This window comes from Ctenopharyngodon idella, chromosome 13, assembly GCF_019924925.1.
Source record: "Ctenopharyngodon idella isolate HZGC_01 chromosome 13, HZGC01, whole genome shotgun sequence".
NCBI classification, from domain to species: Eukaryota; Metazoa; Chordata; class Actinopteri; order Cypriniformes; family Xenocyprididae; genus Ctenopharyngodon; species Ctenopharyngodon idella.
This window is the reverse complement of record NC_067232.1, coordinates 24,670,624-24,698,326: the sequence shown is the minus strand read 5'-3', so window position 1 is coordinate 24,698,326 and position 27,703 is coordinate 24,670,624. Positions and strand designations below refer to the sequence as shown.

The window sequence follows — 27,703 nt, the reverse complement described above, 5'->3', positions numbered from 1 at the left end:
TTTAGTCCCGCCCCCGTTATGCGTCATCGAACGTCAGTTACCTCAGAAACCCATCTCTTTAGTTATGGGGTAAGTAGCAACTTTTTTCTTTCTTGTTTGATATTTATTGTCTTATATTGTATAATGTTATGCTTTATTATATAAACGTTTGTTCAGTATAATGAAAACTGAGAAGTGTGTTTTGAATTCACTATATTAGGAAAATATGGGAACTTTGCTAGTCAGCGCTAGTCAGTTTTACAATAGCCCAGATTTGTTATTGCCAGTTTTTGCGGGCTAAAGAGACATATAAAACACATTGACATCTTTGCAACATTTATAAAGATTCAGCATACTTTGACATTTCACAAACACTATAAAATATTGAAGCATACATAGATTTTCTTTTGAAGGCAAAACCTCTTTAAAACAACTAAATTATGGGTTAAAATATTTTTATAGATAGATTATAGATTTTGTTGCTTTTTAAGGAAGTTGGTCAGCTAAATATGCTGCAAAAAAACAGTCAATGATTTTCAATAGTAAGTCAAAAGTCCTCTCTTTGCAGTGACACACCTTTACCAGCAGATGTCCTCCGTGTTCGTTCTTGTGAGCTCTTCGAACTGAATCATTTTGTGAAGCAGTTGGGTTATATTTATATATATACAGAGCTGGGTAGATTACTTATGAATTGTAATCAGTTACTGATTACAAATTACATGACACAATTTGTAATCAGTAATATAATCTCTTAGATTACACATTTTTTGGTAACGTAATCTGACTACTTTTGGATTACTTTTGTGCTAACCCTTATTTGATGTCACATATATTGTAGGATAATCTTGTACTATTTTGACAGATACAAAGAAAAAATATATATTTCAAAAAATATATTCTATTCACCAGCAAGAGCCTCAACAGATCCTTTTTAAAGTGCAATGTATGGACAGTTAATACTGCAAAATACTAACACTAATGTACCTGTTAGTGTTTGCTGATAGTAACACTGAATAAAGCAAAATCACATCTTATGATTTTAAAACATATTTACTTAAAATTAAGTAAAGTTAGAAAACAGCAACATTACAAAAACAAGTATTGAAAAACATGAAATTCACAGCAATATCACTGCTACATCAAATATTTCATCTATATTTCATATATTATTATTATTATATTATTATTATTTCTTATATATATTTCATATATATTCATCTGTATTTCATCTATATTTCCTCCTCACCGCCAGAAAAACTCGAAGAATCACTAACGTATATAAGCGGCAGGTTTATAATGAAAAAAAATATAAACATTAAAAAAATGAAAAATTAGGAGAATCAATGAATTGTGAACAACTTACTGTCATTGTGTAAATAATATGTAATCCATAAAAAAGTAACTGTAGTCTGATTACGAGTATTTTAAAAAGTAGTTTACTCTAATTACAAGTACTTGATTTTTGGAATCTGATTACGTAATACAGATTACATGTAATCCGTTACTACCCAGCTCTGTATATATATATATATATATATATATATATATATATAAATACAGGGTTAGGGAGTAACGAAATACATGTAACTTAGTTACTTATTTAAAATACAAAATTTGAGTAACTGTATTTCATTACAGTTACATTTTAACCCTTAAATGCATACCTCGGGTCTTTAGTGACCCGGGACGTCATTCACTACCTTCCACCTCATTCATTTTTTAAAGTTAGACTTCAACCTTCTTGGTATTCCTCAATCAATTCATTATAAAGAATATAACAAGAAAAAAAAATCATAAAATTATAAAAGAATGCCTATTTTTGAATTCATTTTTTGTAAAAATTGTATAGGGTCGCTAACGACCCGAGGTGTGTATAAGTGTACGTATATTTTTTCTGCACAACAATAATCGTATCTTAGATGACAGAATAAGTGCAATTCACCTTTATTCCACAAGGTGGCAATGTCTGATACATAATGCTGAAGTGACGACTCATTCAGACAGAAAACGAAATAATAAGAAAAACATGAAATGGCTCAGTGATTTACTGCAGAGCAAGTACTAAACGCAATCAAATATGACTGTCACTGGATGGATCTGGTGAAGCTGTTAGCGATCGAAATATTGATTTTGAAGATGTTGAAAATTATATAGTTCTGAGAATATGTTTGAGATCGCGAATGGGCTCATATTTGCGACCTCAAACATAAAACTAGCTTATTTGCTGAATGTACTGTGAAATGAGCTCTGACGAGGACAGTGATGATGGCATAAAACATCTGCTCAAAATGAGCCCTTTCAAGCTCCAAAAGGTAACAAAATATGATTTATTTTATTCTTCTGTAATTGCTACTCTAATATCAGAGGAGTTTTATATTATTGCGACAGGTAGAAATCCTTCCGTGTTAGATATAGATCCGGGTCGATAAAGACCCGAATATGTAAGAATGATTGGCGAAACAGTCATGCATTTAAGGGTTAAATGGGTGGTAATCAAATTAAAGTTACATCCGAAAAGTATTTTAGAACAGCAATTGGTGATTAAAAAAAAAAAAAAGAATAGAAATAAAAACCATCCTAAGCTACATTTCTGCTCAGTTTCATACCCCTTGCAGAATATGCAAAAAATTTTTAAATAATTTTAACAAAATAAGAGGGATCATAAAAATTGCATGTTATTTTTATCTAGTACTTTCCTGAATAAGTCACAATTCTCACTTCTTTTCTCGCAATACAGACTTTCAGACTTATTAGTATTCCAAAGTATTCTAAAGTATTTAGATTACGTTACAAAACGTGGGTAATCTAACAAATTACGTTACAAATTATAGCATGTATTTTGTAATCTGTAGTGAAATACATTTTAAAAGTAACCTACCCAGCCCTGGCTATATAATATATGCTATACAACACTTGTGTAGCTTTGGTAACATGGTGTAACCGGTCCGTTGCTGACCGCTGTTACCATCATCTGCGTTGTGTATAAGAAGACCCAAATGTCCCTTTGTATTCTCACAGTTCTTTACTAACAAAACAGTGAACCTCAATGCAGCGCCCCTCGGCAATCCAACTGACGTAGATCCTGAAGCAATCTTCAGATCCGGGTCACGGCACCAATGTAACACCTCCTGTTCGAATCGCCTGCTCTAAGTGGGATTCGAACCCGGGTCCGCTGGCATGGAGTCGGGCACTCTATCAAGGAGGCTAAAGACCACAGTCTCTAGAGCACATCTTGAGGTCAGGGGAGTGAGGTTTACACGCACAGTTCTTACCGGCCCACGTCTGTTACAATGGCACATGCTTGTTACCATAAATTGTTTCATATATTCCTGTTTCTCAAAATAGAATGATGGTCAAACACTCTCTTTCTATTTAAATTAGCGTTTCCTGTCCATTTCTTGTAAAACTTCTGTGGGCTTCACACTTTATGCTGTTAGCCACTAGATGGTGCCATTAAATTTTAGTTTTGGCTTTGTTGTCCACTGTTTTCATTCCCCTTTAGTGAACTATGAAATGTATTTTGTCCTTGTCACCCCCTGTTTTTATGCTCTTTGTTGTGTACAGTTTAAACTTAAACTAATGTGTGATTTGTAAAACACGGTGGCCCGGTTTCACAGACAGGTCTGAGATTAAGCCAGGATCAGGCCTTAGTTCAATTAGGACATTTAAGTAGCTTTTATAAACGTGCCTTAGAAAAAAACATCACTGGTGTGAATCTTGAGACAAAACAATGGCTCTGACATAATTTAAGAAATGTCAGTGCAAGTTGCTTTCAGTTAAAACAGCTCAAACATGCATTTTAGTCTAGGACTAGCTTAAGCCTTGCCTGTGAAGCCGGGGGATTGTAAGTCAACGAGTCCAAAATAGTCAAGCACTATCAGTTAACACTTATGTTAGTGAAGATACTTCTCAGAGACTCGCGATCAAAGCTCTGTGGGTTTAACCCACATTACAGTTGGTGTTATAGTATGACGCAACCTTAAGCCTTTTATTAACCTTTAGTTTTTTTCATTTCTAAAGCTGCACTAAGTATTTTTGTGTTGGTCATGTGATCTCAGTAAGGCGGCCCCATTGAAGCAACCCACTCCATGTTAAAATAAAACAGCTTTTATGAGGCTTCTGAGATGAATAAGTAAAATATCATAAATTAATATGTGTAAAACGGTTTAAATAAAGAAGAAACTGATAGCGCCATTAAGTTTTACACGCATAACTGATGACTGTTATTAATACTGCAAATATATAATGCAACAGGCATAAAATGACTTGCCAAATTCCCTTATTTATTTGTAGTCTTATTTGTCTCTTCTATTCCAAAAGAGATATGTGGTTAACTAGCAAAATGTGCAGTATGTGATCTTTCTTACACGTTTGGTGTGTCGTGAATTTTGTTCCTCAGAAATTTACGGGGAGGCACCGATACTAAGAAATAGTTATAAGAGAAGGTCTGTATGAGTATTCAAGAGATCACTGCATCATCTTGAGGGTTTTGTTTGCGTAAGCAGTGTTTGTGGTTGGCTTTAAAAAAAGAAGCTCTCAGCATCTTTCACCTGCAACTATACAGTCTCTCATAGTACAGCTGCCTGTCCCACTGTGGGTGGATGAGAGCAATTATAAGGAACATTTTCAGGAGCGAGAAAATGCTGCTCCACCCCTTTTTACAGCTGTGCTGTCCTGTTCTCTTCAGCCTGTTCCTCGCAGCTACCTGACTGTACTGAAAATCATTCATCCACTACCACTGTTGCCATGGCAACAGGAGGGGAAATCCATTTCATCAGCCTCTTCGTCACACTCCCTCCTTCCGTTCCTTCTCTCTCTCTCTCTCATTCCCTCCCAGCCATCGTTTTCTTTATCTCTCTATGCCATCTCTTGTTATTCTTCTTTCTTCCGGTCTGAGTCTGGGGATAGACATGCAGGCAGCAGACGATGCAGCTTCCTCAATAAACAGAACTGTTTAATACCTTGTTTTTCAGATTCATATTGTACTTTTGTTTTTGGTTGAATCATGCTGTGTCATCTGTTAACTGCAGTGTGACACTTTTGCACTTCTGTACTAGTTCAATCATATGACATTTCAACTTAGCACCTTTGCACCTTAGAATATTTCGCAATGTCACTCTTATGTCCTCTCTGTTTAGTTACGGTAAATTACTCACAATTTTTTTTTTTCTTAAAAACTATATTTTAGATTTACACTATATGTTATATTAACAGACTAAGTGCACAATCTGGCGGTTTGCAGAAAGCAAATTTTACTACTATAAAGATGTATAAGTGAAAAATGAACTTGAAACGTAAACTACCATTCAAAAGTTTGGGGTCTAAGATTTTTTTTAAAGAAAATAATACTTTTATGTAGCAAGGATGCATTAAAAATTGATCAAAAGTGACAGTAAAGACTAGGGATGCACAATATATCGGCCACCATATCGGTATCGGCCGATATATGTTCATTTTTAATGTTATCGTTATCGGCCCGATAAGAAAATTTGGCCGATATATTAAAGCCGATAAATAATGGATTATTCCTGAGACACTTCAGATGCGCACTGTCCACCATTATGGTTTTGAAATTGCTTGAAATATGATTGAAATAACTTCAAAAAGGAAAATACAGTTAAGTACAATGTACAGAGCAAGTCTGTTATATAGGCTACATAATATTATAATGAGAACATTATAATTGTGTGCTTTGGGCATGGCTTTTAATGGTGAGACTTTTGGTTTTGTAATCAGGCTCTCAAAAATTGTATAAAAATTTTGATTTAGATTTATCGGCTTTCAAATATAAAGAATCATCGGTTATCGGTACGTCCCTAGTAAAGACATTTATAATGTTACAAAAGATTTGTTTCAAATAATGCTGTTCTTTTGAACGTTCTGTTTATCAAATAATCCTGAAAAAAAGTATCACCATTTCCACCAAAATATTAAGCAGCACAACTGTTTTCAACATTGATAATAATCAGAAATGTTTCTTGAGCAGCAAATCAGAATGTTAGAATGATTTCTGAAGGATCATGTGACACTGAAGACTGGAGTAGTGATGCTGAAAATTCAGCTTTGATCACAGGAATAAATTACATTGTAAGCATTTATTTTAAATTGCATGAATATTTCACAGTATTACTGTTTTTAATGTATTTTTGATCAAATAAATGCAGCTTTGGTCAGCAGAAGAGACTTCTTTCAAAAACATTAAAAATCGTACTGTGTATCTTTTATTCCATGTGTTTAAAGTATGATATTGAACTCCAGTGTAAAAGTTTGTCATTTTAGTTCAGTTCATGAAGCCAGCCAATCACTGACCTGAATGCAAAGCAAAATGAGCGGAAGTTATTTCTATTTGTCCACTAGAAACGTTAGAACAAGCGTTCATGTCAAATTCAGTCTTTGTTGAGTGCACAAACAAAACATCGGTATAAATGATTGATTAATATCTTTGTGCAGAGAGCTTGTGTTGAGATCAGGGTGATAGTGGCTTCACTGACATCCTCATGGTAATCCCATGGGGCAGTGGGGCAGGCAAGCAGCTACTGGAGACACCAGATGGCCTCAAATTAGAATTGAAATCATGCACGCACACATTCACATAGGCATGTTCTCGCTCAGTCTCAATTGCATTAAACTCTAAATAATAATTTGCTATTTCACTGAACGCAGCCTTTTTGTGGTGATGTTGATGGATGGTAATATTAATGTAATTATGTTTTAGTGAGTAATCCGAAGGGTTAACTCCGTGAGATGATTCCATTAGTTCGCATAATGAACCTCTGTAATCAGATCACTGATAAATTAATTCCATTAGATTCCTCTAAAGCTGTTCAGCCCAACAAACGCTCTACCCCTCTCACAATGACTGATCCCAAATCACTCCACTTTTACTTCATTTGTTTTTAAATTATTATACTGATCTATCTACTGAGAATTCATCCCTTTGTTTTTATTTTAATTAAAGCATGAATCAAAATATACATGTATCACCATTAAGCAGCACAACAGTTTTCAACATTGATAATTATAAGAAAAATGTATTGAGCAGCAAATACGCATATTAGAATGATTTCGGAAGGATCATGTGACACTGAAGACTGGAGTAATGATGCTGAAAATTCAGCTTTGCCATCACAGGAATAAATTACATTTTAAAATATATTAACGTTAAAAATAATTAGGGATGCACCAATGTGAAAATTTTGGTGAATACTGATAACCGATAATTCTTTATATTTGAAACCTGATAACTGATATATTGGCCGATAAATCTAAATCAAAATTTTTATAGAATTTTTGAGAGCCTGATTACAAAAACAAATGTCTCACCATTAAAAGCCATGTCCCAATCACACAGTTATAATGTTCTCATTATAATATTATGTGACAGACTTGTGTACATTGCACTTAACTATAGTTTCCTTTTTGAAGTGGTTTCTATAATATTTCAAGCAATTCAAACCCATAATGGCGGACAGTGTGCATCTGAAGTGTCTCAGCTGAAGGAAATAATAATTCATTATTTATTGGCTTTATATCGGGCAAATTTTCTTATCGGGTCGATAACGATAACATTAAAAATGAACATATTGGCCGATACCGATATGGTGGCTAATATATTGTGCATCCCTAAAAATAATATTAAAATATTTTGATTCCAAAACATTGAGATATAGACACACTGCAATATATATACACTTACAATTATGACAAATAAGTTCACAATATGATAAACAGTCACATTATGACTTATGTTACGAACTGCTCCGAGACTTGGGTTGAAGATCCAAATGCAGCTTTATTGGGACAATCCAGAATCGTAATCCATATACCAGGCAAAACATCAAACACACAGGCAAACAATCCAAATGGGCAACCAGGCTGAAAACAAAGGCAAAAGGGTAAAGCAGAGAATCCAAAAACCAGGAATACAGTGTAACAACATACAAGACTTTGCAATGAAAGCTTGAATACACTTATATAGGCAGAGTTAACAAGATAATGAGACACAGGTGGAAGTAATTAGAACATGATTAGTCCAAGCAATGGGTTATGGGAGTAGTTCATGGTGAGATAAAGTAGCTGAAAGGAGTGCCCTCTGGTGGCTATCATAGGTACTCTAGCTAGCAGGCGTGACAGTGATGTATAAAGTTGCAATTACTATTTTGTTTTATAATTGCGAAAACGGGCTCCCATAGAAAAGACCAGCTCAGACCACACTCTAAAAAATGCTGGTTTAAAAACAACCCAAGTTGGGTTGAAAATCGAGAAATGGAGTTGTTTTAACCCAGCCGTTGGGTTAAATGTTTGCACAAACTTCTGGGCAGTTTTATTTAACCCAACTATTGATTAAAAATCACTATACGGCTGGCTTAAAATGAACCCAAAATAGGTTGGAAATTGAAAATCAGACACAGAATTACTAGAGGCAACAATAATAATCAAAAGGTGAACATTTATTAACAAGCAATTTAATAAATGTTTATTGTTTAATTACTATTCATTAAACTTATTAATAAATGTTCATTTATTAAACATATTAATAAATATTAATTTCCAACATACTTTGGGTTTATTTTAAGCAAGCAATACAATTTTTAAACAATAGTTGAGTTAAATAAAACTACCTAGCAGGTTGGGCAAACATTTAACCCAACCATTGGGTTTGTCCATTTTCAACCCAACTTGGCTTGTTTTTAACCCAGCATTTTTTAGAGTGCACCATGCTGGTTTATCCCAGAAAATACTGATTTGATGCTATTCTAGCTGGACGACAAGCAAAACCGAGATGTTCACTAGTGAATAGTATGTTTAACCAGCTGGATTTCGGCTGAACACTAAAGTCAAGCTAGTTAGGAGGCCTGGTGGAAACAACAGCACAGCAGCATCCCACTGCCAAAGACCAGCATCCAAAACACAACATATGCTGGTGACCATGCTTGCAGTACACATATGGGGATCCCAAAGTGACAAGCCTAGACTCTGTGGTCTCAAGAGACACACCAGATTTTACTTTCCAAATATAGAATAGCAACAGTTACACACACACACATCTGTAACACTGTAACACATTGTCACCTCAACCTCCACTGTAACTGTGTGTGTTTATTGAAAAGTTGCCAGTTGCAATTCCTTTTTTAATCTTCTCTTGCTCTAATATCATGAGACTGAAGATTAAGCTTTTGATTACAGGAGCTCAGGCTGTGTGTGTGTGTGTGTGCACAATGACTCTGAAAGGGAGGGTTTCTCGCTCTCTTTCTTTTAGACACACATACACATGCTTTGGGGGGAGGGGCAGTTGTGGATATTTATCTGTGCTCCTTGTCAGCTCGGTGCAAGAACCTCTGTGCTGAGCTGCACATGCAATGCACAGGAGCCAAAGAGCAGAGAGCAGAAATAACACACTACTGCACATCAGCATCAACACACTAGAATCACAGCACTGAAAGCCAGCGAAATGGTCTGACTGGAGAGGCAGAAGGTAAATAATCTTGTTTTTCTTTTTAAACAATGTCTTTGTGAGTGTTCGGGAGTGAGAGGAAGTGGCTTTCAGCTGGCTTCCTGAACGATTCCACTAGTTGATGGGCGGAGCGAGAGGAAGGCTGTCAGCTGGGGTGGCGTGTGTGTGTGTGTGTGTGGGTGCCAGAGTGTCAGAACAAGGAGTGTATGTGTGCTACTGTTACATACTGCTCTTGTGTTATTGAAGATTGTACACACACACTGAGGAGGTGAGTAGAAAATCTTTTCATGGGTTAATTTCCATTAAAAATATATCATATACGTTGAGGTTTGTGTTCAGATAGACAGGCGTGAAGATGTGTCAGTGGGGCAAGCTGTCTAAATGAAATCATTTAGAAAAAATGACTCTTTATCATGTATGTGTGTTTTTTTTTTTGTGTACTCCTACACTAGATTATTGTAAGATTTGTAGTGTTTTTTCCACTGTGTGGATGGGTGTGTTTGTTCTGTCTGACTAGTCTTGCATGGACGCAAGGCTTGTCCACAGCCGTTGCATGTGTGTCAGTCTAAATCAGTCTTAAATTGCTCTGGGGATGAGTATGATTTACAAGAGGATGTGTTTGTCACTACGCATCAGGGTTTCGTAATTTTACTCACTGTAATGTAGAGCAGAAATGCCTTTTTTGGTCAGGTGTATGTATGAGGAGCATCTGTTTGGGGTAAATGCTGCCGGAGATAGGGGGATGAAAGTGGAGGAGAGCATGGGGGAGGGGAGGGAGAAGATGCTGGAGAGAGAAAAGAGAGTGATGGAGAAATGGCAGAAGGAGAAAGGGGGTTGAATATTTGAGAGGAATCCCCCAGGAGTCCCCAGAGAATTCTGATGATGACTCTAGAACAGTGCTCGTTCTTGCGGAAGGTTCCGCTCAACTGTATGGCAGGCTGAGCTCTGGTTAGCACTCACATACATTAAACAGTGTGCACGGCTTAGAGTGATTCTTATTAGAGCTTAGAATCACAGAAATTAGTGTTTGTAATCTGAATGCATTAATAGTACTTTGTTAGATGGCACAGAGTGGATGAGGTACATCTTGAATTTATGTGTCATACTTGCTGCTTCCTGCTTTGGTAGGCCTTTGTTTTTTTTTAATTAGGCAATCTGGATGTCACAAACACATCTTATGTAATGTTGAACCTTTATCATAAGATATCCAGTACTTAATAAGATAATAGTCAGGTGTGTGTACACTGTTGAGTGGAATATATATTCATAGAACAGTTTTCTTTACAAAAAAAAAAAAAATTATTAGCTTTATATTTTGGAATAATTGTTGAAAATTTTACAACTATAATATCCAAGAAAGCTTGGCATTCATACACAAACATTTATTGTAATCATGATGCCAAATATAATCATTTGCAGACTATAAAAAGTCATATTATACATACTATAATATAGTCAATATATATTAGTCACCACGGACATAACGAGAATTTACAGTAAACAATGTTCATACATCACACAAAACCAATTATTTACATATATATAATATCAGTGTATTTATTAGTTGGATATATTGGTGCATAGATATGTAAATAATTGGTCTGTGTATTAAGAGAGAGTGTAATAATATTTTTTCTTTACTTTTTTTAGTTTTAATTTCTTCTAAAGCAGTCTGTTCTGGGTTGGTTGGGGAGAGAATAAACATTTGTTTGTTTATTTGGATCCCAATTAGCCACTACCTAGACAGTGGCTACTCTTCCTGTGGACAAGTAAAAATACAAAAATACATTAAATCAACAACAATAAAGTCAAATCAATCAAAATACAAACCCAAAATTCATTCCAAAATATCAAAATTAACAGTTTACTATATTATATATTCCTTTAAAGATTTTTTAAAATGCATTGTACTCAAAAAAAATATGTTAAAAATATGTGATATAATCTCTTCGTTTTACATAGAAAATGTAAAACATATCTCTGGACAAAATGCTAACATAATTTTTTTAAAATAAAATTAAATATATTAAAAGGGTTTATATTTGGAAGACATAAAAACACATGTACATGACCAACAAATGTACAGTAGTTTAGTGATATGTTTAAAACACAGGCCCAGAGTGGCCTTATTTTTGAGCCTGTTTATAATATGCTCTAGTAAAGTGTGTATGTTTGTGTAATTTTGTGAGGAATAAATACATTACTATGGATAGTGGAGTATTTTTGTTCAAAGAGAAAGGGGGGATCCTCTGAAATCCTTGTCCTTATGTGGACATTTTTAGTCCGCATGAGGAAAACAGCTTATAAATCATACTAAGTGATGTTTTTTGAAAATGTAAAAATGCAGAAAGTTTTCTATGATGGGTAGGTTTAGGGTTAGGGGATAGAATATACAGTTAGTACAGTATAAAAATCATTATGTCTATGGAATGTCCCCATAAAACATGAAACCCAACATCTGTGTGTGTGTGTGTGTGTGTGTGTGTGTGTGTGTGTGCTTGTCTGTATGATTTATGAGGACACAAATTTGTATAATGTATAATGACATGGTTTATGAGGACATTTCCTGAGTCATCATAATTAAAATGGCTTAAAAACATACTAAACAAAGTTTTATTAAAAATGAAGAAATGCAGTTTCCTGTGATGGGTAGGTTTAGGGCTAGGGTTAGTGTAGTGGGAGAGAATATACAGCTTGTACAGTATAAAAACCATTACGTCTATGGAGAGTCCCCGTAAAGCACATATACCAATGTGTGTGTGCGTGTCTGTGTAAGTATGAACAGCTGGAGAGACAAAGGTCTTTGTTAAAACTAAATTTCTTCCATTTATTATTTTTCCACTCTTGCCTGAGAACATAGCCTAGACTCTTTCATCCTTTTACTCAATTCCAAGAGAGACAGTGAGTGAATGTGTGGAGAGAGAGAGAGAGAGAGAGAGAGAGAGAGTATTCCCATGAAGGAGAAAATGACTTCATGCTCTGTTTGTAGACTCATCCACTCTGACTAATATTCACACCAGGCATCTTCTCTCCACCTTATTTCACATTACATCTGAAAGTTGTTTGATGTCATGTCATGTTTTTATATGAGTGTGTGTGCCTGTATGTGCTACTTTTGGTACAAAAACCTGACAAAATATAATACAAATATTTTATATATATATATATATATATAAACACATACACATATATATAATAAATAAAATATAAACACAAAACTATAATACAAATATATACTTTATAATGAAAATGTAAATAGTTTACTTTATAAATACCTAATTTTTATGACTTAAAAGTGTTTATAAAACTATAAGTGTTTGGAGCATAAAGTTATGTATAATACATTACATTTTTATATCTTCAGTGAAAATTGAAAACTCTGAATCAGTGATTAAAGTGGCAGAGTGAGGGAAAAGCCTTGTGTTTATTGATAAGGAGACACTAAGAACTGAGTATGTGAGTACATTTCAGTATATAAACATGACTTGGTTGAAAGTAGAGAATGCAGCCCCGGATGTTTGGAATATTGTTAACTCTCCGGGAACCTTGGGTGTTGCTCTTGGCTAAGTGGCAGATTCTGCAGGAAGTCATGTTAACCCACTGTACACGCACACAAGCTCCTGTTTCATTAAAAACCACAAGTCTTGATAATCCTGAATGATCTCATCCTGTATTTAAATCAGTTTAGATTTAGTGTTTTATGAACTCATGATGAAAGAAAGTCAGAAGACTTTTTTTTTAATATTCATTAAGTTCATGGAGAATTGCCTAGCTTTCCTAACTCATAACACGTGAGGGGAGGCTACAAGTCTTATGTTTATAAGACTGAATCTGACATGAGAACAGACTGTTTTTTACTGTCTGATAAGGCACCCGGGCACCACAGGAAACAAACCATAGAGCAATACGTATAATTCAGACAGAGTCACAGACATTTCATATTTAAAACTGAAGTGTGGTAGCTTCTGTCAAATGTACATGGGAGGTTTTTGACTCGGTCTACAGGATGTGTGTGGCAGACGTTAGGCGTCAAAGAAACAGAGTGACAGGCATGGTTTGAGTCTTGAGATCTGGGGCCTCATTTATAAATGTTGCTTAGAAACTGAAACTGTCCTACATTTTATCTTTCAATCATTTCTCAAACGTGCATAGGCCTATGTGTGGTGCAAAAAAACGTGCGTACACCTCTCTTGCAGATGTGAAATTTATAAATCACAAATTATCTTGAAATTATGCACAGCTAAAGATCTCCGCTTTGTAAACGCCACCTAATTAATGTCATTAACATATAAAAGAGCAACAGTCAACATCCAAATCCTTTACTTGAGAATGGCGAACAGCAAGACTTGCTTAGATTTCCAAATACCTGCAGTACTCTGACTCTCTGCCAAAGAGAGTACTTTTTTCCACGTCAAAGACCATTTGTCAGGACCAACGTCGCCAAAGATGACTGACGATTAGCACACAGTTTGGACTGGTGGTATGCTTCTGTTCTGGGCAATAACTCCATATGGCAACCCAAGGTGAAAAAAAAAGTACACTTCCATAATGCTCTATTTTCACACACTAATTTTGTACTTAATTTACTAAAAATTCTTCTTTAGTACTTCTTAAGATAACCTTAAGAACATCTAGTCTTTGATCGCTAGTTTGACATGTTCACAGACAGCCGATTAATGACCGTTGCGATCAACTTTTACCTCAGACGAAATTCTGGCAGTGTCAGAAGATTTGGCGCACAGTCCTGCAGTGTGACTTCTCCTACGACAAACATCAAATTGTCTTCGTTTTTCAAGATAAGCCGTGATCAAAATTAACGCTAGAGATTTCTTTGTTAGCCACCATTTCAGTCCTGCGTGTAATGCAGCTCACTGTCACCGAATGTGTGTGGGTTGATGATGTAAAACTCTGGACAAGTTTTCAAGCGCACTTCCATTATTAACGCGTCTTGACCGTCATACAGTCTGACATATAGGACAGCTGAGATCCCACAGTGTGACATGAGGATCATGTTCGTACAGTCTGACAACCAACAATCGTAAAGGACTATTATAAATCGCACAGTGTGCACCCGGCTTAAGTGTCATACACTTTCTTTTCATACACAGGTTCAAGTGTACTACAAGTGGTAACTAAATACATTTTTTAATACACAGATAGTATGTAAAAAACACATTTTGGTTCATATTCATAGTGTCTCAAATAGCACAGTTGAGTACACTTAGATGTTCATAAGATTATCTTAAGAAGTACTAAAGGAGAATTTTTAGTATATCAAGTACAAAATTAGTGCGTGAAAATAGAGCACTTTAAGTACATTATTTTTCACCTGGGAAGCCTAGCATGGATAAGAGCAGGGAACAGCGATAACAGAACAGAACCAACATAAATGTATTGCAGATACATTTAATGTTCAATAATTTAATGTACAACATAATTTTAGAAAAAGTAGTTCGAAGAGGAATATCAGAAGGCCAAGTCCTGGACGACAGGAGGAGCTGGGGATGGAGGAGGGTAATTATCTCCTGAGAAACGTGATAAAGCTGCTGATAATACTGAATGGACCTTATATAGGGATGCTGTGATAGGCGTCATATTCCTATAGGTAGACGTGGATCAGCTGAGAGTCAGCTGATATGAGCTTGACTAACATGACCTGCCAGAACTAACGCTACACTTGATTTTTATAAATATGAACATTGGCGTGGATTTTAGCTTATGCACATGTAAGTTTAAATCTGTGCGTACGCACGTTTTGTAAACGAGGCCCCTGGTGTTGGGGTCAGTGCCTACTTGGGGACCCCTGGAGTGAAACCAGAAAAAGATTATAAATCTGTCTTTCTCTTTCTCTTTCTCTCGCTTTACCATCTGGGGCTCAGTGGATAAATTATTAAACTGGCTAGTGTCTGCTGGCGAGAATGTTACAACCTCGGTTCATTGGAAAAAATGTGCCTCTAACTTCTTTTTTGCAAAACTCCAAAAACATACCTATTCAGACAATTCACTGCAGTTTCCAGCTGAAATGAACACTAGTGGCAGTAAAACATTAACACTTTTTATTACTTTTCACACAAATGGTGATTACAGGAGCAGATTAACAATGAATAAAGAGTTGTTTTTGCACGGTTTCTTGCACAATTTACCTTTACCACACATGATTTATAAACAAATACATTTTGATGTTTGCATCACATGACCAGCTCCAAATGTATGGCTTTTCTGACATAGTAAATTTGCTCAGTAGCTCACCTGGTACAGCATTGCAATTGCGATGTGAAGCGCTCGGGTACACATGAACGAGTCACATGAAAGAGCTCAAAGACTTGTAGAGGCAAGACTGTTGCTTCAGCAAATGTATTTTTATCTCATGTTTGCTTTTGTTATTACTATCGATAGCTTTAACCTTTTAGTGCCACTCATTTAACACAATACATACAATAACCAACGTAATAAAACGTTGCCAGATTCACGGTCATCTATTTCAGAGAAAACTGAACATGCTGTTAGATAATTGAAGCATGCAAGAGCAATGAAATGTCACCAAAGTTCCTTTTTTCCAATCTTACACACACGTTTCTGCAGAGAGAAAGCTCATTTTTATCTAATTTTGATGTAATGTTAGAGGTAAAATTGACCCTGTTTACTTTATCAATGTACATTCTCAGTCTTCAGAAAAAATAGTTTGTGTTCATAATCTTTCATCAAAATAACTTTATATTTAGGCCAGAATAGATAATAATAGATAAATAGCTACTTAGGTGTTAAAAAAAAAAAAAAAAAAACTTGCATTCATTCAAGTATGTATGTATGTAAGCTGACTACTCACTATTCAGTCAATTCACGATGAACAAAATCAAGGCCTGTTCTACATTTGTGCTTGTTGAATATCCTGTTTCACAGGGAAATGTGTTCCACATTATGGAAGTAAAATTGATTGTGAACACATTCACATTGACTATGATGTTGGTGATGGAGTTGGACAAGCCCTGTGTCACAGTTGCAAACATTTGAAAACTTCTTAAATGAGCCTAAGATGGTTTATTGGTATTATACGGTTTAAGGTGTTTTTTATTGGTTTAAGATGCTCTCTCCGCCTGGCCAAGCTGGTTTTAATCTGGTCTAGAGTGTTTTTTGTTGTTGTTGTTTTGATGGCCAGCTTATGTTCTAAGCTGAGCCTAACCCCTCTAAAACCAGCCAACAGATGGTTTAAATAAACCATCTTAAGTTGATTTAAAGTTGACATGAAATAAAAATTCACTGATTCATTGATCTTGTTGACCTAATAATTAAAAAAAAAAAAAAAAGTCTAACTCCATTTGGGTCAGTGACGTGGCGAGTCATTTTTTTTTGTATAAAAGGCCTTAATAATAATAAAAAAAAACAAAGATATGACATCCAAAGTATGTAAGGTAGTACAACTAGATCTCTTTTATTAAATCCAAAAGGTTTTAATTATATTTTGCTACATATAAAGGTATTTTAAAGATTTTGAAATGTCAAAAGGTCATTCAGTTTAACTGTCCAAAGGCCAATACAGCCACTTCATTTGTGATTAAAATATCTTAAAATGTAATAAATGTATATATTTTTTATTCTGGCATGATATAACATCATATATTAACATAGTGCAAAATGTTATTAAAATTATGTGTAGAAGTCATTGCTTTGTTCTGAGAAAAAATGTCCGGAAAAATGAATTTCATTGATGTCATTCGGTGTAACTAATGTAAAGGGACCATTTTGGATCAAGTCATGCGGTCAGTATCATGTGACAGGATGTGACATCATTCAGACAACTGCAAAGGACCACATGGTCATGAAGCAAAGTAACTAACTCTCTTATTTATGTGAAAAGTTAATGCTTTCACTTGCTCATACGCATGTCCCGAAACATCAGGTCATTCGGTACAACCACTATAAAACATGGAAAATGTTGTAATATTTTAAAAACTTGTACTAAATATAAAATATTTAACTAGCTAGCTAGCTAGATATCAGCGTGTTAGCATTGTTTGAATATATCGTCATTTGGTATAACCAAAAGTGTCATTCGGTAAAACCTACATTTTGGTTAAACTGAATTACTTTTTTGGTGACAAATTTCGTCCATTTTGTAAAACATGACAAAAGCAGTGTTAATTGATCATAAAAACCTCATAATCTCATTGTTAACACATAATAAAACTTCAAAATTAATTGTATCTCCATTACGTTTTTTTACCCTTTAAAAACCTTATTCATCAATGACCCATTTACAGGTGAAACCTGATCTCTGGTGACATATGCCAGACTTTTCCAATCATTTAGGCCCTGTCCACACGAACACGGGTATTTTCAAAACCGCAGCTTTTTCTATGCAGTTTGGCCATTCATCCACATGAACATGAACATTTTTGAAAACTCCTGCCAGGGTGAAGATTTTTAGAAAATCCGATTTCAGTGTTGTGTAGACAGTGAAACCGGAGATTTTGGCTTGTAACGTCAGAACTGGAACGGGTAATAACCTTTTTTCCAGGCTTCCGATTGGCCAACATGGCTTTACAGTTAGGGTTATATCACCACCTGTTGGTTTGGCATGCTCTAGGCCTTAGCCCGATTAAACCCCGCCCCTTTCTCACATTTGACTGCAAGATCACATTCAGATCTGCCTCCATCCAGTTAACAACCAAAGATTTGAATCATGTCCCCGCCCTACATTTTTTTCCTTTTCGATAATCCGTTTTACTCAGATGAACATCAAAATACAGAAGAACCACCGCTATTTCTGTTACATCCCAACTTTTTTTAGCAGGGTTATGGATAAAAATGATGCATGAGTTGAATAAGTTAAAGCAGGTTTTTTTTTGTCCATTTGTCATTTAACCACCATTAGTCATTAAAGACCAACATCATGCATTCATATTTCCATACAATTATTTATTTATATTATTATTATTTCTTTTAATATATGTTGTCAAGAGACATTAGACAGCCAAACCATTTAGTATGCTATGAAACAAGCAGTGAGCTGGTAGCTTTGTCCTGTGTGTAGGTGGACATGTGACCAGGGTTTTATATTAAATTATGAGGCTACTCTTGTTCCTCATTCCTGTGTTATCACAGTCATGTTACCTTCAGTGAAACTTGCGAGTGTGTTAATTCTGTTCAAAAACAAAGTATTGCAGCAATAGAGTGACTCATTTTACCAACTTGCGGCGGACCCTAATGTTGTTTAAATGTTTTGGTGGTGCTGTATCCACTGAGACAGAGGAGACGTGGAGAGATTAAATGTTGCTGGAACATTCTGTGTGGAAGTGATTCACAATAGTGGAATTCCCTGCTGCTGCAGAGCTTCTCCAGCAGAGTAATTGGCCCATTTATCACATTGACAGAGACAGACAGAGGAAGAGAAAGAAGGAAGGTGGGGTGGAAATACAGGAAGGCCAATCTGTACTCTGAAAAGTTCTACTTAACCCTGCTATATTTTTACAAAAAGAATCATATCAGTCATATCAACTGCATGTGTTATCATCACGCTTAAGTCAGTCGTTCAGTTGTTTTTGTTTCGATAGTGCAAGCTGGGCTTTTGTATAGGCACATAAGATAAACTTCAGTCAGGTCTGGAATGTTTCTCACTGCAAACAGTCTGGGAAAGGTGTGACATTCTAAACCCTTCAACCAGCACATGCACACACACTCGCACATGCACACAAACGCTTGCAAAAGGCCTTGAGCTGCAACCGAGATATTGAACATATGGACTCTAACTGCATGGCTTCCTTTCTCAACAGAGGCTGAAGACACACCACAGGAGGTGAACTCACTTTTGAAGATAAACAAAAACTGGCAGAAGGCGAAAAGAGTCAAAAATAAGGTGAGAGCCAGAAAGAAATAGGTGAAACACACATCTGTAAGCAGTACTAAAAGATATGTGATAGTCTACTAGTGAAGAGGCCCGTTCACACCAAGGACGATAACTATAAAGATAACAATAAAAATATAGTTCTAAAAATCGTTCTAAATATAAAAGAGTATAACGACATCAATATCATTGGGATCACTTTCATAACAATATTTTTTTTCCAGCTGTTGAATGATAAAACACTGACAGCCAATCAGAATCCATTCTAATTTAAAGGCTTGTGCATTTAAAATGGCAGATGATATTGCGGAGAAGTTAATTGCTAAGATCCAGAAAAAGCCACAAGGGTTTGACTTGTCAAGAAAATGGATCAGTCATACCCTCGGAATAAATGGTGAGAAGTATTAACGATGAGATCATTATGCCAGGCTAGCAAACAGTGTAATATAAAATTACCTCAGGTATCCAGAGCTAGTTTCAACAACATTGTCTTGCTTCCTTTGAAGTTGCAGTAATAAAAAGAAAAGGTGTTGTTTTTATTCCACTATATTGACTTCGTCAGCTAAATTCACTGTTAGATTAGATCGATTACACTAGCTATTCACTCGAAACATAGCATGCTGAGGACATCTGCTGGTTAAAGCCGTGTAAATGCAACAAGAACAGCAAAAACATGTTGTACACACTTTGAAACTGCAGCGCGTGAGCTTAAAATAAACAGACCGTTATCGTTCGTTGGTGTTGACGCAAATATAGTTATCATTATAGTTATGGTTTTTGGTGTGAACGGACCTTAAAAGAGTGATATTTGCTTTCAAACACCTGCGCTGATAAAAGTTTGAGGGTGAACCATTATTGGGTTTATCAATGTTCACGCCATTTTTCAAATTTCATAGCGCCGAGGGCATCCATTTTCACACGTTTGCTCTGTTGCCATTCTTCTTCTAGACTGTTCCATTAAGAAGAACCTTTTCAGCCCAGGGAGACTCGATATTACACCTTGATTATTCTTGTTGTGTTACATTATAACAGCCTCTTCAAACGCCCCCTGCAGTGGCACTTCCATTTCCCTGCTGGCCTTCCTGTAGAAATGCGGCTTGGGTAAATGGCACACATATGGCCCACTCTCTGGGGATACAAATTAAATGAGCTCCCACTGTACCCCTTCAAATATATACATGCCGCTTTATAGACCCCTAACTGTCTTCTGATGAACAAATCAATAGAAATCAACTTATTTGCATTTTTTGAAGTCAAAGTGAGTGCTGAAGTTACAGTGAAAACTGGCTATTGCATAGCTTGTGATTGGCCCACTAAATATACTACATTTTCAATTCCAAGGACACCCCTTGTGAGGGACTCTTCCTAAAGTTGCAAGGCAGCTATTTATACTGTGTGAACAAAATTTAAACATGTTTTTATAAAGAAAAGTTGACATGCAATTATATAATTTAAATTTCTGATTCTGATAATTACCTTTCACTGTAACAGTTAAGCTGCAGCAATCCAAGAGAGCAGGCAGGAAGATGATTAAGCTGACTTTTAATAAACACAGAGGGAAACAAAGTGCTAAAACGCAACATTACCACTAAACAAGGAACTGAGGAATACCAAGGGCTTAATGCTGCCTTCATGTGCTATAGGAAATTTGATAACTCCCACTTCTGAAGTCAGCTTATCGCATTCAAGTTTTGACATGAGAGAGCGTTAGGAAACTCGTATTTACGATAATTCAAAGAGCATGTGAAGGCAGCATAAATACACAAGGGAAGATAATCAACAGAACGGGGATAGGTGTGAACTAATTAGAAACCATGGAAACTAACTAATGGTGGAAAATGAGAACAACGGAAACAGGAACTACAACTAAACCAAACCAAAACACAATGAAACCATGACATTATTGTACTTTCATATTTTTATATTGTAGTAAATTATCTAAACTTGTTTTTAGAGTTGAAAATAAACAATCCATTTCATTTTTATGGAATTTTATAGAGAACATAGAATTTTATGGAGAGTTTTATCCATAAAATTTAACGATACCATTATTGTCTCCGTGTAAACTAGAAAAACACGCATTTGTATAATGCGTGTACACACCATTGCTGAGACATTGCTCAGATGTTGTATTTCAAGACATTTGTCAGGTTTTGTCCTTAAAACACTCTTGTGTGTGGGACTAATTTCTTACGCATCTCATCCCAAGCCTTCATTGCTAATTCCAAAACGTCATTTCAGAACTAGCTTAATAGCAGAATAATACCATTGATAAAGTTATTAACGCAGATGAGAGAGAGAGAGAGAGAGAGAGAGAGAGAATAAGCATATGTGAATTAGCCTACCCAAGTCTGTTAATCTCTCACGGCAGCAGTGTCTCTACTAATAACGAAACTATAAGTTTATCTACCTCAAGAACCACACAGTTATTACCTCGCTGGTGAGAAATGTCATGTAGCTTTTAAGTGGCTAAACTGCTTTACTGATTAATTCATCAGAGCAGCGCTGACAAAATGTTTCTGTGTGAGTGTGTGTCTGTACTATACAGTATGTGTGTACGTTTGAAAGAGAGAGAGAGAGCAGGAAAAGTAAGCGCTTTCAGGAGACAATAAAACGTATTTTGTGGCAAAAACCATGACAATAATTTGTCATTTTCATCCTATTGTTTACTATATTTATTTGCTTTGTCTGTGTCGTTGTGGGTTTTGGTTCTTTTGCGGTTGTAGGACCTATTGAGATAACTGAAATCATTTGGCGAAGTGATATGGAACTGCAATGCGGTCAAGACCTGCCTGGAACTACTTTAGCCGTGCGTTTCCCTGAAAATAATTGAAGAGTTCATTTGCAAAAACTGTGCATTCCAAGTAATATCAATCAAACTGCAGTTGGGTTGTTTTGATTAAGTAATAATAACTCCAAAAAAATACAGGTAACTTACAAAATTAAAGTTCTTTGAAAGTATGTTTTTTTATATATTAAAAGTTTGTTTTTTTAGTAAAAGCAGATAACCCCAACAGTCGTTATTTGGCAAAAGCAGATAACTCCACATTTCATGTTTCAGAGTTAAACCAAACCAGGTAATTGCATTTAAAACACACTCAAACAGACGCGTGCACACAAACGCAGACACACACACATGCGCACGCACACACACACACACACAAACGCAAAAGGACAACCAAGGGTTCATCATGTAAGATGTGTATGGTGTACAAGGACTTGCAGGAGTCAAAATTATAAATCCTCAATCACTTTTAGTCAGTTTTGACAAAACTCCCCTCAGCTAGCGCGTCTTTTTGAAGTGACTAGCAGCCTTGTCACCTGACTTGAATACTGCGTGCTGATTCGCTAAAACAGACTTATCAGTTTCTGTACACAAACAACAAGGGAGCTTGACGGTTTCTGCTGTAAAACGTAAACTTGCAATGCTTTGACAGTGGACAATACCGTTTTTTATGATAAAACGTTTTTAAGTTTCAGAACGTGCTACATGTGGAGAATAACGCACAGCAGTCAGTTCATTTTTTTTTTTTTTTTTAAAAAGTGGCGTTTATCGGTTTTTGCAAATGAACTCTTCAATTGCACACCTTAGAACGTTGGTCAACCAATCAGATTTGTGTATTTAACAGCCCCGTAGTATAAATATATTTTTTACTCACATTTTTAATGGACCTCTACAGACTCGTTTGAAAGCCCTCGGGGTTAGACTACATTGATAGTAAAGGGTTAACTGGCGGTAGATGTCTCTAGCACATCTCTGAGCCTCTAGTTCATCACATACAGCACAGACTGTATGTATATCAGCAGGCTACACACTCTTCAAGTTACTGGCACTGTTCTCTTTCCTATCACTGACATTCTCCTTCTGCCTCCTGTGTTCTAATCCCCTCCTCTCTCTGACCCCCTATAAGGTCAAGTTTTGAGCTCAAGGTAGACGAACAGGGACTGCAATCTAAAATGGCTTTTAAACATAGGCTCCACCCTGGATTTGTGTTGATGTTCCTTGTCTGGCTGTAAATGTCTCTTTAGGCCTGATTTACAGAGGTAGGCAGTGTGCTGAAGCTGTCCCCTCTCTGAACTCTTCATATGTATGGGGTCCCCAGTCTAAAGTTGCCTTTGGTGAGCTCCATCCTTGATTTTAGGAGTGGAACATTTTATTGCTGTCAGTTCGCTCTGTATCTCAGTTGCCTAGCAACTGAGGTCCATTGCAAAGATGCATGGGATGGTCACTAGGTTTAATGAAACAGTCTTTACAACGGATTACCAGGAGCTGAGGATGAAGATGCTGCCCTTCTTAGAAAATTGTTTTTTACTGGAGTCTCACTCTCATTATTTTGCGGAATAAAGGCAGAACCCTTTGTCTTTAACTAAACATAACTGTGTTTACAGTTACTTATTGCCTTGTTTATCTGATAATATTGGCATACAAAATGATGCATTAACTGTTGAATCATAATGTAATAATATCAGGAAATATAATTGTAGATAATGTGATAAAAATCAGGACATTACCCATAAACATTTGGATGTCAAGATACTGACTACATCTGTGAGCATTATTGGTTTACAAGTGGAAAGTTAATAGGCCATGATGAACTCGTTTCCTTAAGGCCAAGTTAGAGTTTCCTCTCATTTTCAACTTCATTAATGACTAAACCTTGTATATTGAATTACATTCACATTATAAACACTCAAGGGAAGGTGTGTCTTGTGTAGTGGTAATAGAGGAGTAAATATGTGTTGTTTATGGATAGGAAGTTTGGGTTGGGCTCATTACCTAGAATGAGGTCAGTGTGACAGCTGATAGTCTAGCGCCCCCTGCTGTTTGCTCTCAGCAGCAGGCCTTTGTGTTTAACCTCACTGCAGGAGAGCCGACTGAGATTAAAAACTCAAATACAGCACAGACCTTTGAGCTCACAGTCATGACAGGTGTGTCACAGTGTGCTATCAATACCCATATGGCAGAGCTACATCAATATGTAAGAAGCACACACATGCGTTTGCTTTTTCTATCGCTGTGGGGACTATCCATTGACTTCTATCACTGTTATATTAAGCTAATATTTTAACTACAAACTAAATATTATATTAAAAGTAGTACACGCATTTAATGTGAAACTTGAGCTTAAGTCAGGTAGGAACACAATAAGGTCACAGTATTTTGTTGTTGGTGATGGTAAAACAACAAATTTACATATCGTCGAAACCTCGTATTTAATTAAACACTATCGTCGAAGTTGGTATTGTGGCTTTACGTAGTGTTTCTTGAGTAAAGAAAACGCTGTACTTACGCAAACATCGATTCTTTGTTTACCTTCCTTGCATTGCAAACAAGCAAAGATCTCCAAACTGTGCGCAGGCCCGGCACATTCAAAATGGAGGCGGGGTGGAGTTATGAGGTTTGACTGACAGTTTGAGGAGCCAATGGTTTAGTCACAACCTCTTTTAAATGCTTTTTATTGGTTAAATATTTGTAAAACCCACATAGAAACGTAAGGATGACCAATAGCATTAATTTTATAAAACAATGACGAAATATAGAGTTTCGGACCGACAGCGCCATGATATATTCTTATTTGTAGCATTTATTTTTTGGAATTTGATAATTTTCCACAGCACAGTAGTTAGGAAACACTGCTTTAGAGCAAGGATTTCTAAAAAAAATAATAATAATAATAATAATTATGGTATTGACCACCAAACACGATAATCTACCTTCTAAGAATATAGTAAATATACTGTGAAAAAACTATTATAAATATGAATACACTATGTTTAAAATAGCTTGCATTTATTTGATCAAAAATACAGTAAAAAACAGATATTGTGAAATATTACAATTAAAAATATCCTTTCTATTTAAATATATTTTTAAGATATAGATAACTATCTTTTATATATAAAAGAAACTGATACTTTTTTAGGATTTTTAGAAAGTTCAAGTCACATTTCAAATATAAATCTTTTGGGAAACACTTTATTTTAAAGTGATGTAGTTACACGTTACTACATGTACTTACTATAGTAATAACAGTAAATTATGCATAATTTCAAGTAATTAACCCTAAACCAATCCTTAACCCAAACCGTAACTCTATAGTAAGTTTGTGTAGTTGATTAATATTACTCAATACTTTTTTGAGTAAGTATAATGTAACCTTAAAATAAAGTGTAACCGTATTTTGTAACATAAAAAAAATGTCTTTACTGTCACTTTTGATTAATTTAATGCATTTAAAAAAAAAAATCTTACTGATCCCAAACTTTTGAATGGTATGTGTGTGAAAAATATTATCTGGAAAATATCTTTAGTTAGTATAATGTTGCTGTTTGAGCATAAACAACATCTGCAAAGTTATGATGCTCAAAGTTCAATGCAAAGGGAGATATTTTCTTTTACAGAATTTGCTGTTTAAGGACTACAACAAACAGCTGGTAGGGACTACAACGAGCTTCTTCCCGGGTTAGTGACATCACTAACCCTAAAATTTACATAAACCCCGCCCCCGAGAACACACAACAAAGGGGGTGAGGCCATGTTGGTCTGCTTTAGAGAAGAGGTAGAGTTGTTGTAGTAGAGTGTTGTTGCCGTCATTTTACGCTGGACTGCTTCACAAACGAGGGTCAATTCAACGCTGGATTTGCACAAAAGATTATCATGACGGCACATGCTAGTCGATGAGTTGAATCAACTCCACAGAAACTACATAAATGTATCCACTAACCATTCAGAAACGTCCAGTTTCATTCTAAAAGTTGTAACTTCTTCCTGAGTCTCTCCATCAGTGTCGACTCCGGTTTGAACAATGTAAGGCTGAACACCGTTACTGACAATCCTCATTTTGGCTGCGTGAGATTCTCCAGCTTTGTTGTTGTTGAGCAACCGATGCGCGAGCTGTTAAAGCTCCGCCTTCTTTTGGAAAGGGGGCCGGGAGCAGCAGCTCATTTGCATTTAAAGGGACACACACAAAAACCGTGTGTTTTTGCTCACACCCAAATAGGGGCAAATTTGACAAGCTATAATAAATGATCGGTGGGGTATTTTGAGCTGAAACTTCACAGACACATTCTGGGGACACCAGAGACTTATATTGCATCTTGTAAATGGGGTATTATAGGTCCATCTTATTTTTTATCTGTCAATAAAATAAAATAATTTGTCAATAATTAATTTATGACCAGTGTTTAGTGACAGTTAATGCACACTGACACATAACTAAACACTCTGTATCAATTTCCCTGTTTTTTTTATCATCTTTCATCCATATGTCAAATTCACTGAATGTATTCTTCTATCTGTGTTCCAGAGCAACAGGCCTGAACCGGAAGCCTCATGGCCACCAACAACACTGCTAGCATTGCTCAGGCTCGCAGACTGGTGGAGCAGCTCAAGATGGAGGCCAATATTGACAGGATAAAGGTGAGAAGAATATGAACATATTATTTCACCCAAAACTTCATTAGGAGTGAAAATACAGTGAGCACTGTTTGGTGACCGTATGTGTTTATATGCATCAACATCAGGTCTCCAAAGCAGCAGCAGATCTGACATCATACTGCGAAGCCCATGCTAAAGAGGATCCTCTGCTGTCCCCCGTGCCTGCGTCCGAGAACCCCTTCAGGGAGAAGAAGTTCTTCTGTGCCATCCTGTAACCAGCGCTGCCCATCCATGGACTCACCTGCTCCCTCTGGGACACACTCATGGACATAAAACATGTTGATCTTTTAAAAGGGCTGGAGAGATGCAGTGGAGAACCCTTAAATTCTCCCAGCTCTCTGTGAGCCTCCATTAAAGCCACTGACTCCACCTAGTGGCCTTGAGATCCAAAGCTGAGCATGGTTACAAGAATCTGTTGAAATTCGTGAGGGAGCACAGCAAAAAAAACACAAGTGACTGTCATTGTAGCAGATCAGCCAGGATGTGTTGTGAAAATATTCAAGTATTCAAAGGTTTCTGTGGTTCTGATGAGGTATTAAAATTTTTTCTTTATTGATTTTTAGTGGGCTGTGATCGTTAATCTGATCACTGATCTTAGAACCCATGGATTACTAAAGTTGCTGTGTTATTGCTTTATTTTATTTTCAATTACCTTTTTTTTCTCCAGATGGAAGTGCGATATGCCTACCATTTAGGTAGCGTTCTGTAGCCATTTGTGGGTACAGCAAAACTTTTCTTTTTTAATTTAAAGAATGACAGTTTAGTGTAATTTTCTAATGCTTGGACAGATATTCTTAAAATGAAATACCTATCTTTTAGATGCTGATAAAACTTATTTGTCGTACAGCAAACTGATTTTCTTTCTTTTTTGGTTGGGTCTTGAGCATAGTTCTCTTTTTACTCTTTGTACAAAAATGTTAGCAAGTGTGTTGTGCTATATGTTTTGAATATTTGTGGTGATATCAATAATAACTGCATGAAGCCTGACAAA

General features: G+C 36.0%; 1 protein-coding gene across 5 annotated transcripts; it reads left to right on the top strand.

Moving 5' to 3' along the window:
* Nucleotides 1-2: 2 nt before the first annotated feature.
* Nucleotides 3-27,703, top strand: gng2 (guanine nucleotide binding protein (G protein), gamma 2). 5 transcript variants are annotated; one of them, XM_051916593.1, is made up of 4 exons: nucleotides 3-69; nucleotides 19,204-19,286; nucleotides 26,582-26,694; nucleotides 26,799-27,703. In XM_051916593.1, the coding sequence occupies exons 3-4, from the start codon at nucleotides 26,608-26,610 to the stop codon at nucleotides 26,925-26,927; spliced, it is 216 nt and encodes a 71-aa protein (XP_051772553.1). In that variant the 5' UTR covers nucleotides 3-69; nucleotides 19,204-19,286; nucleotides 26,582-26,607; the 3' UTR covers nucleotides 26,928-27,703. The 5 variants fall into 5 exon arrangements, with proteins under 5 accessions (XP_051772553.1, XP_051772552.1, XP_051772555.1 ...); XM_051916592.1 differs by lacking the exon at nucleotides 3-69 and adding an exon at nucleotides 9,275-9,454; XM_051916591.1 differs by lacking the exon at nucleotides 3-69 and adding an exon at nucleotides 9,536-9,701.